This window comes from Pteropus alecto, unplaced genomic scaffold (genome assembly GCF_000325575.1).
Source record: "Pteropus alecto unplaced genomic scaffold, ASM32557v1 scaffold220, whole genome shotgun sequence".
In the NCBI taxonomy this organism is placed as follows: domain Eukaryota; kingdom Metazoa; phylum Chordata; class Mammalia; order Chiroptera; family Pteropodidae; genus Pteropus; species Pteropus alecto.
This window is the reverse complement of record NW_006430043.1, coordinates 1,805,618-1,816,673: the sequence shown is the minus strand read 5'-3', so window position 1 is coordinate 1,816,673 and position 11,056 is coordinate 1,805,618. Positions and strand designations below refer to the sequence as shown.

The 11,056-nt window shown below is 43.6% G+C and overlaps 1 protein-coding gene and 1 pseudogene across 1 annotated transcript in view; both read right to left on the bottom strand.

Annotated features, from left to right (window-relative positions):
- Positions 1-2,687, bottom strand: part of KRT1 (keratin 1) — a 10,508-nt gene extending 7,821 nt beyond the window's left edge. The window contains exons 1-3 of the mRNA XM_006904557.1: positions 2,056-2,687; positions 711-925; positions 341-401 (exon numbers count right to left, since the gene is read on the bottom strand). Of these exons, the coding sequence (XP_006904619.1) occupies positions 341-401; positions 711-925; positions 2,056-2,631 (852 nt within the window). The 5' untranslated portion in view covers positions 2,632-2,687. The remainder of the gene's footprint in view (positions 1-340; positions 402-710; positions 926-2,055) is intronic.
- A 3,786-nt stretch (positions 2,688-6,473) lies between these two features.
- On the bottom strand, positions 6,474-6,592 carry LOC112478485 (annotated as a pseudogene).
- Positions 6,593-11,056: the final 4,464 nt, after the last annotated feature.

Below are 11,056 nucleotides of genomic sequence, written 5' to 3'. Positions count from 1 at the left end.
GGAAAAAACTACTTCAGCTATTCATCAGGCCCTGGTTCTCCACATCGTGACTTATTTCTGCTTAGTAATTGGAGATCCTTTTATATTATTTATTGCAGGTCCATCCTATAGAATTTACTCACCTTCTTGATGGTCACAAATTCATTCTCTGCATTTGTCCGTTTGTTGATCTCTTCCTCATACCTGAAAAGAAATCAGAAGTGAATTCAGAGAGCGAGGCCCGTAACTACTTCAGCTATTCATCAGGCCCTGGTTCTCCACATCGTGACTTATTTCTGCTTAGTAATTGGAGATCCTCTTTTATTATTTATTGCAGGTCCATCCTATAGAATTTACTCACCTTCTTGATGGTCACAAATTCATTCTCTGCATTTGTCCGTTTGTTGATCTCTTCCTCATACCTGAAAAGAAATCAGAAGTGAATTCAGAGAAGGCGAGGCCCGAAGTTCCACTTTCTAGACTAAAATTGGCATGGCCTGTTATTGCTTTTCTATTACTAGCCTAGGACACCTTGACCACCCCTTTCTTCTGAGCAATAAAACCATTAAACTGTTTCCAACTTCTAAGACAGAAGATTTCTGAAAATGCCAAATTGATTTGCCTATAACTTAAGACAAGCCATTGTTATGCATTGTTCATAGTCTTAGCTTGCCACTTTCTGGAAATATTTTAGAACAAAAGTTGGGAATTGCCCAGCCCGTTTTCCTTACTTGTTCCGGTAATCTTCCACCAAGTCTTGCATGTTCTTCAATTCCGAATTCATCCGAGACTGGTCACTCTTCAGTTGGTCCAATCTCTTTCTAAGATTGTTGATGTATGACTCAAAGTAGGGCTCTAAGTTCTGGGTCCTAGTGGAGGTATCCATCTGCTGCAACAGCTCCCATTTTGTTTGCAGCACCTGGTTCTGCTGCTCCAGGAACCTCACCTAAAAACACAAGGCTCATCATCCACTGGTGCAGAAGTGGAATTCTTCGTCCACTGAGCACCAGGGTTACCACACTGCAATACCCATACCTCACTTCGAAAAGAACTTCAATTCCTGTTTTTCTGGCCATAACAAACACAAAAATAGGAAGAAGACAATCAAGTTAACATCATTTTCATAACAAAACCCAACTCACTGTTAATTCAGTAAAGTTTTACTTTCCCTATGAATGGCAATTATAGTACTATTTCAGTTAGAACTTTAGGAGGGTAGTTACACAAAAACTAAATAGCAAAGCACAAAAAATTAGTGCAATTACACTTTGAAATAGATACATGACACTTAAGAGATTTATTTTCCTTTTTTTTTAGGTAGATTACCATAAAAATTGGTTTGCATTCTCTGAGCGTACACACAGTTCAAAAGTATATTGGGGAAATCCAAAATTGAATTCCATATCTATTGTGAATAACTCGAGTTGACATTATTTATGATTAAGCAAAAAGTAAAAAATGATTTACATATTTTTCTAGAGCTGATACTTGGAAATCCAAGTATAAAAAAAAAACTCAATGCTGATCTGGTAACAATGTAAAATTCTCAGAGGGCAGGCAACAGATGTTTGGCAATGACTGTATACTTTCCACTACAATATCCATAGCACTCTGTTTACACTCAACTCCCTTTTTACAGTTAGAAAGACCTTCCCAGGGCATTTGGGGTCCTTCTCATTTGCACCCTAGAAGGTTGAGGTAGCCCCATTTCTGACATGTTCATTCAACATATGCGAGTCCCAATTCAGCTCAAGAGCTGAACTAAAAAAAAAAAAAAAACTTGTCAAGGTTTTTAAACTAATAATAAAATAAAATGCTTAACAGAAAAACACATCAAAGTGATGTCAAATTAGCACATTTTTATAGACTACAGACCTCTTTGTCCGAGAAATTTTAGTCATTAGCATCGCTTACAAACATACTTTTAACATATCTTCTATAAGACAATTCCACAAAATACCCTTTTAATCATCTGCAAGCCAAAAGTTGAGGCTCAAACTCAAAATATGTCTTGGCTGTGTCAATCTCGAATGGACCAGGGGAAGCTCTCCCGATGCACTGAGTAGATAAACTCACCTTGTCAATGAAGGAGGCAAATTGGTTGTTGAGCGATTTGATCTGCTCCCTTTCTTGAGACTTTATTTTTTGGATCTCAGGGTCAATCTCCACATGAAGGGGTTGCAGAAGGCTCTGGTTGATAGTGACTTCCTGTATGCCACCGGGGGGGCAGACAGGCCCAAAACCACCCCCAAAACCTCCTCCAACCAAACCACCTGCACCAAAACCACCCTTACTTCCAAAGCCACCACCCAAACCACCACTGCCAAAACCACCCCCAAAGCCACCACCACCAAAACCACCACCCCCAAAGCCACCGGCGTAATAACCACCACCAAAACCACTCCGTCCACCTCCTCTAGCCACGCTGATGGAAATGCTTTTACTGCCACCAAGGTTGACGAGACTCCGACTTCCAAAGCCACCACCAGCACCCCCACCACATCTTCCACCTGAAAATCTCCCGCCACCTCCTCCACTAGAGCGCACGCTGCTGCTAGTGGTCCTGCGCTGTAAGCTGACCACCCCGGCAGACCCAGAGCTGAAGTTTCTTCCACTCCGGTACCCAGACCTGGAACTAAAGGGTCGACTCATGTTGACTTAGAAAGAATAGGAGCAAAGTAGAGAAGGAAAGGAGCTAACACTCCTCTACCCCAAGCACAGAGACTTCCCCTTATATAAAGGGAGGGATTGGGCTTGGTCCCAGAGTCAGCGGGATGCAGGTTTGGCTTGCCTGCAGGCATACAAGATTTTTATGAGTTACAATAACACTACACACCTTGCTGCCAGGATGGTTCTCAAAATTGCTGTGCATGCAAAATCGTTAGTGTGGTAATCATATTATCAGACAAAATCTCTCTTCAAGTGCTTGCGACTTTGGGAAAGTAGGACCCCACATCTACCATCTGGTGCTTCTTGATAAGATTTCATAACTACTTGTCACAAAGATATGCAAGTTTCCATTCTTGCCTTGCCCTTGTAAGCTACTAAGACTCTCTCTCCTTGGGCATGGCAGATGCAGTTCCCCAAGCTTGAATCTCAGGAGCTCTTTAGCCCATTTCTGAGATCAGCCCTCCAAACTCTAGAGCTCACCAAGTTTTACCTCCTGACATGAAGTCAGAGCTTTAATACATGAACAATCAAAAGAAGTTATTTTTATTAAATGTTAGCTTTATAAATACACTGTATTACTATTAGAGGAAGAGAAGCTGTCCTCAAACAGGATAGATTGGTAAGTGATCTGGAAAGACCAGAAGGGAAAGACGTGTTCTTTTCTAAGTTTTCCAGTTCCTCCTTTTCCTCCAAGATGGACCAGGGCAGAAGACAGAGACACCAGCAACGGAAAACAGGTACAAACAAAAGCATGCAAATGCCCGTTGAGAAAGCACATAGAGAATTGGGATGAACAGGTAGAAGCTATTTCATACATTTTGTAAAGCAAAGGGGTGGAGGTAAGACTTGACAGGTGGTTCAAGACTCATACTAGACTATTAAGAGAGATGAATGTAGATTTGGAAGGGAGTCTGGAAAGCCTAATTTGAGAAGCTAAAATTATTTCTGGACAAGAGTAATGGCGATAGTAACAGTAATAGTAATCGTAATAATAATAATAATAATAATAACAATAACTAACATATCAAAAACTGACCATGTACCAGGCATTGTTCTGCATATTTTATAGGTATTAATTTACCTACTTTTCACAACTTTGAGATAGATGCTATTATGCTACCCATTTTTTAAATGAGGAAACTGAGGCACAGAGTTTGAATAGCCTGCCCATGTTTACCTAGATGGTGAGTGGTGTGGCTGAGATTTGAACCATGGATGCTGAGCTACAGTGTGCAAAATCCAAACTAGCATGTTGTATATGACAGTACAGCAACTAAATTCGGAGTGTGCTGCCACTCTGTGTAAAGCCAGACAGCGTAAGAAGTTGTCCCACTGCAGAGAAATCAAAGGCAGAAGGTCCATTTTATTCCTTTGAATCCTTGGCTCCAGACACATGCAAGTGCTTGGAAAATGTTTCTTTGATTTGCTCTTAGAGGGGAGATTGGAGGTGCAGAGCTCATGGGGAGATTATGCTTCCATTCAGATGCAAAATTACCCAGCATACAATGTGAAAGGCCAGGAAACCCCAGGAGCCTTCCTGGAGAATAGCACTTGATCAATCTTAATGCGAAGTAGTGGCATTGAGATGTTTATTCTGAGACTTCTTAGAAGCCTGGCATGCTCCTCACACTTGCATATAAACACAGAATTGAAGACTCAGTGAAGAGAAGCCAGAGCTAGCTTCAGCTAGCTCCAAGCATCTTTAAGTGGTAAATCATAGTCCTGTGTGGGTGATCTCCACTGTGGAATACAAAATATGAAGGAGAAGGACAGTCTGTGGAGACTATCTGGTCCTGTCGCCTGGCTTCTGAACCAAGACAAATAAGTGTCAGCCCTCTCCAGCCACTGAGACTTGTCCCTCTTCTTCTCTCACAGTTTTTGCTGTACACCCTCTTTCAGAAAGTGCTCCTCACTTCTCCACTGCTCCTCTCCTTCCCTGCCATCTCCATGGCATTGTTGTCTGAAACTGTCTTAACACCAACATCCTTGGGCTGCTAAACCAACCATCTCTATAGGGAATGAGTAATTCAGATCTTGTTTCTGACTAGGAACAATGGAACCTGGGATGGTCTTGGTGTGGTAATGACTATTGCCAAATCATCTTCTAGATCAGCATACTCCCTCATGAGAAATATCACTCTTCCCAATTGATTCCTTCTAGCTTTTTGGACAGGTGTGCATATATGTATGCATGTGTATGTGCGTGCATGTGTGTATTCGTTCTCTCACCTCTGCCAGCCAACAACAGATCTTTGCAGTGATTTGTGCTTCCATCCTCAAACTAAGAAATTGATCAAGAGAAAAATCAAAGAGGTGGATGGTCAGGTAATAAATAGACAATTTACAGAGCTGCAAGACTTACTCTTGTTGCTACCATGAGGAGGAAGAGACACAAGAACTAGAAGGAACAAGAAGGCATACATTTGCATAGTTCAGCTCACCAAAAACATGCACGAACACTATCCCGACAAGAGCCCTGAGAACTAAGCAGTCAAGCTGTTTTCAACCCATTTTACAAAACAGAAAACTGAAGATCAGAGAGATTAAACGACTTGCTTAAACACTCCAGCTAGGAAAAGACTCATCTGGGACTAAAACCTGAGTTTTCTGATTTCAATTCAAGTGTTCTTCCTCCCAAACTGGAGAAGAGAAGAGGCTCAAAGACAGGCAACTAGAACTGGTTCCCATAAATAAGTACACAGAGAATCACAGAAAATTCCCACCTGCCTATCAAAGAAGTGAGATGGCAGACCAAAGGAAGTCAAAAAATATCTTCAAATCACACAATCAATGCTTGAGAATCCTCCAATTCCTGAATCAAACTTCTATTCTCATTCCACTAGTTACTTTTGAGGCAGCCCAATAGGCCTGAAAATACCAAGCTCATCACATCCTGTGCTGTCTCCAGGACATGCAGGGTGTGTGGTGATATTAAAATAGGAGAAAAGTGTTAACCACACACTCTTATTCTTGGCTTATTTGTGTACTCTGAATTTATAAAATAAAGGCAAAATAACATGCAAAATAAAAGAGCAAAGAGGCATTATCTATAGGCAACAACCACGTTCAAGGAGCTAAAAGTCATTTAAACATCACAAAAAGTTAACAAAGTGGTAGTTATTAACCCCATTTTAAAGAAAAGCCATCTTAGGTTCATAAATAGGTGCCCAGTTTCCCCCAGGTGATAACTGACAAGCCAAGCTTGTCAAACTCCCAGCGCGTGCCTGTCTTCCTCCCATGCGCATTCTCTTGTCATCGGTCTGTTCCACTACCTGCATCACTTACATCTTTCATGATCACTCTCTCACCAAGTCTTACACCTTGACTTTTTCACTCCCATGCTTTGATGAGACTGTTCAGTCCTCTTCTTCCCTTTTTCTCTGTTCCTCTCCAAGCCAACTTCTCCTCTTCTATTCTCTGAAAGGCCTTCCAGTTGCCTTGGCAACTCCCTTCTAATTGCCTTGGCAACTCTCTTCAAACTCTTACCTAGGTTACAACCTAGCTCTGGGGCAGCTAAAGTTTCAATTCCTGAGCATTTGGGCCAGAATCTGGTTTTGGTTTGTCAGGCGTTGAGGGCAAATACCTACATCTCTGCTTTACCAGGCAGTGAACAGGCTGTCTCCTCCAGGGAGTTTTCCTTGATTAACACCACTCAGTTGCTCTACTGGTTTCTTTTTCTAATTTCAGTTGTGCCAAATTCAAGTGCATACTTATCTATCAATCGGCTCATTTTCACATCTGTGCATGTGCGTGTGTGTGTGTGTGTGTGTGTGTGTGTGTGTTTGCCAGTCCCTCGATTGCTCTGTAAGGTTTTTTTTTTTTAACACCTACCACACCTGGTCTTCCTAGGTGGTCTCCCATCCATGTACTAACCAGGCCCGACCCTGCTTAGCTTCCGAGATCAGACAGGATCGGGCATGTTCAGGGTGGCATGGCCGTAGACGCTCTGTAAGTTTTTAAAACTTACAAAGATAAGTCCTCCATATCTTTGAGGGCTCTCCCAGTGCTCCGTCTTTCACCAGCCTTCCACATGGTCCCCTGCACTTGAGAGGTATCCCTATCAGTGATGGATAACAGAGAGCCAGTGTACCTCCAACCCCAAGGACCTACACACACACCTCCAGAATTGATCATGGAGATGGGGCTGCCACAGTCAGGCCACAGCAGGGACAAGGGCAGGTGTGGTGAGGTTTTGAGAGCTTTTTGAGGGATGGTACTGAGAAAAGAATTAAAGAAAATCATGCAATGACAAGCCACCCAGCCCTGCGGGACTCCACCAAGAACGTGGGAGAAAGAGATTTCAGGGGAGTGAGGAGAGCTAAAACCTTGGAGGCGTAAAGGAAAATCACAAACAATGGGGAGGCGGGGTAAGATCTTGAAAGCTGGCAGCCAGCGTAGGAAGAAGGGAGAGGTGCAGAGCTAGGGGCAGCCTATTTAGGACAGATAGCAAAGGAAGAGGCCTCCAGAAGTCACTCACTAGCAGTGCTAGAGCAGAGTAGAGGCCAGAAAGGAGGAAGCCACAGATAAGCATGTAGAAAACGGAGGTACAGTTTGTCTTACTTTGAGGTATGGTGTCATCCAGCCTAGACCCCACTCCTGACTGCAAATTTGTAGCTGTGCAACCCTAGGCAGACCATTTACCCTCTCTGAGCCTAATTTTCCTCGTGTGATAGATAACAGAGAGAGAGGAGGAGGGATTCTTTTTTACCCTCGCACTTGGATAGACCCAGAGATGATCTAACAATCGATGATCAAACTTTTGTTCTTTAACAAAAGTTTAAGAACAAGCCCCCGTTTCACTAGAAACCATGGAAGGACCCAGAGAGGAAGTTCAGTGTCTTGAAAGGAGGCCATCTTGTGGGAGAAAGCCTTCGGGGCTCCATAAATCTGCACCAGGGAAGCTAGGAGCCCATCACATACAGGAAGGAATGCTGAGCTCACCTGAAGCAGAAGGAAGTGAAGCTAGAATGGAAACTACTCCCACTATGGAATGCCTGCTCTGCAGGTTGGGGATTATCCCCAGGGCTAAGCACACTGGGACAGGTATGGAAGCTGGGCCACACTCTTAGAGCCCTCCACAAGTCTTTGAGACCTGGCCCTGGCATATTCAGAACTGACCGTCCGTGCTCAAGAACCTCCCAATATCCCAAGTTCCCAGCTCAGCCTCATAACAGAGCATGGATCAACCCAAAGACATACAGTTCTCTGGACTGATCAGAAAGCTGATAAAACCAAGGTATCAGATCCAACAAAATCATGGGGGCTACACTGAGCTTGTCTGTCGAAGCACACAACTCATAAATTTGAAGACACATCCTGAGCCAATTGGCCAGTAATTGAAGATGAGGTGACATGCTTAAGAGACTTCCTTAGACCAAGGACTTTCCCAGCCCAGAAAGCCACACTTTGTCCTAGGTCAGACAGAGTTGGAATTTTATTAAGCCAATGGTTGCTCTTCCTGTTTACCATGTCTCCAGATCGAAATCTATATAGATGAAAAACTGGTGGAATTAAATTTAGATTCCCAGAGCACCCCGCCCTGCCATGCCTCTGAGAGGGAGGGGCAGCTGACTAACGTTCCCTGGGAGTCCTGATGCCTGAATGCCATGTTCCCTCCTGCTGCCCCTCTGTTGATTAATGGATGGGCCTGCTTGGTCTCCCTCTGAGTATCTGCCTTGTGGGAATAGCACTAATCAGAAGCAGGTATGGAGTGCTCCATAGTCCCTAGAAGGACCACAGAACCCCCACATATGGTCTCCTCAGCGCTCTCCCAGGGCCAATGAGAATCATGTATTGTGAGATAATGCATGTGAGAGCATTTTATATATGGTTAAGGGCTAAAGAATTAATTGCTCTTTGCTCCCAATGAGATTTCTCCTTGTCTGTAACAGAATACTATTTGTCCCAGGAATTCTTCTGCTGTCTTAGTGCTGGTCCCCATTGCTCAGACTCAGAATATCACATCAAGACTTGTCATTTAGACTCTGAGATCCTCCTTGATTAATTCCTCTTTCCTTGGCCTTCATTTCTCTTGCCCCTGCACTGTGGAATCTCTGTTCCAATATTCTTAGATTTCAGACACATGATTCCCTCCTTCTTGATCATGATTGAGATGGTCAAGTCTTCTGAAGAGAAAAGGCAGGTCTATGTTTTCTGGAATAATCCGAGTTCCTACTCAGAAGAAGGTTGGGAAAAATGACCTCCGGTTGGCCTTGCCCTTAAATTTTTTCCCAGAGCCAACTTAGATTCCCTATAAACATCATACACACAGATATAATCCAGGGGTAATCAAATCCACACCCTTTAATAGTTCTAGTGGTGCCAGAAAACATGGGTTCATTTTACTATCCTGACTAGTGCCTTTGGCCTTTCCATGACTTGATCCTTCCCTGACATCTGATCTTAATCTTCCCAAATATAAAATAGAGAGTAGAATTCCGTTTTTTCCTTTTTTTTAATCAGGCGTCATCATATGAATTCTTAAGGCATCAAAGAGGTGAAATGCTGCCCTATATATCCCCACCTATCCTTCACTTTCTCCCTCAACCTCCTGCCGAATGGTTAGCCAACCTCTGCTTGAAATGTGCTAACCCCTCGCATGGCCTCTCTCATCTCAGGACCAATAAAAGATGCTTCTTATATTGCACCAAATCTTTTGTAGTTCCCATCAGCTGGGGTCAACCCCTCTTTGCTAGAGAAGCTCTTCATATCTTGGCTGTTAGCCATTTCATCTCCCCCAAAGACTGCTCTTCTCCAGGGCCTTCCACCGACTTCATGTAGCCTGATTCACCACCACCACCATCCTGGCCACTGTCCTCCAGATGGGCTCCTATTTAGTAATGCCCTCAGAGTGTCTAACTACAGAAGAGCCAAAGCAGTCTCTGTATTCTCTTCCTGGTCCCCATGCCTGTTCCCAGCAGCCACCACACCCTTTTGGCTCATGTGTTGTCACTGTCAGCTGAACGAACACTTTAAATCATGTTTACACCTACTGCTGTTTATCCCTGTCTTCCCATCATTGTCCTCATGCTCTTGGTCTTTGATTTCAAGTGTAGAAATTGCATCGGTCTGCTCCTTCTGTCCTTCCCTTCAGGCAGCCCCTCTGCTGACCTTTCCCTTTCCTGCCCCACCCCTCAACATAGGCCTGCCACCAAGACAGGTGAAGGGCCGGGAAACTTCTCAGAGAGAATGTAAGGGTGTGCCTAAGAACACAATGTTTTATCAATCTGAGTTGCAGTCGTGTATGAGTGAATCTCATATCCAAGTTCCATCTGTACTCCTTCGGGGAATGAGAAAGTAGGTCAAATCTTTTATGTGACTTCTTTGCATGGACTCAGAAATATCACATAGGATGAGATGATAGCTTAACTTGCTCTATTCTTAAATTTCTGCATCTCTGCTTCCCTCAGGGGCATTGATGAAAGATGCCCATGCTCATGACCCCACTGGCTTAAGGGACTCAGCCTCTCATCTACCCAGCTGTTTCTCCTGTGTAGCTGTCTCTTCTGACTCTTTTGAGTCTCTGAACAGAATGTTTGAAGGGCCATTCTCTTACTCCCTGCCCACACCTGCCTCAACTCTGTTCCCCAGCCCTGCTCCACTTTCCAGCCCTCCAAGAACCTGTTGGGACTTCCCTTCCCCAGCATTGACACCTGCTGAAGGTCTCATTGCTCCTGTTGTGTTGGGTCTGCCTGTGTCCACAAGATAAGCCCTGCTCCTATCCTCAAGTTAGGAGGCCCATTGGGGCGCATGCGCTGATTTCTCCTCCCACTGAATTTTCCCCTCCCCTATATCATTTGAGGTGTCAGTGTCTTTCAGATTTAGACATGTATTCATTTACCATCATATTCCCAGTGCTTAGGGCTCTGGCTACCACACAGTAGGAGCTAAATAAATGCCTGTCAAATGTGCATCTGACTTTTGAATGATTAGTCACTTTAAGGTTCAGTAAGATTATGTCTGCAAGGTTTTTCAAGATTGTGTATTACTTACACAATAAAAAAATAATAAAATTTACGTCCAAAATATGAATAATTTCGGAGGCCTGCAGAAACTAAAGGAGAAATAACTCATCTCCTAACCAAACAGCAGTTTGAGATCACATAAAAGTTTATTGTAGAAACACCAGAAATTTCAAGGTACCACCTTCTGCCAGGAAAAGATGATGTTACAGAACTCCCCAAGGGACCTATGCTGAGCTCATCAGATGTCCCAAGAGAATCATGGATTGAGAGTTTGTGTTAGGACTCAGCAAACAAATGAAGGTGACTCCAGATTTTAGAAGCAAAGACACCTTCCCTCTCTCAAGGCCTATCAGTTGGCCAATAGTTTCCTCTTCCTGTCCCCTCCAGCACATCTCAAACATCTTAGGTAAGTCTCAAAATAAAGAGTCAAATTCTCACAAAGG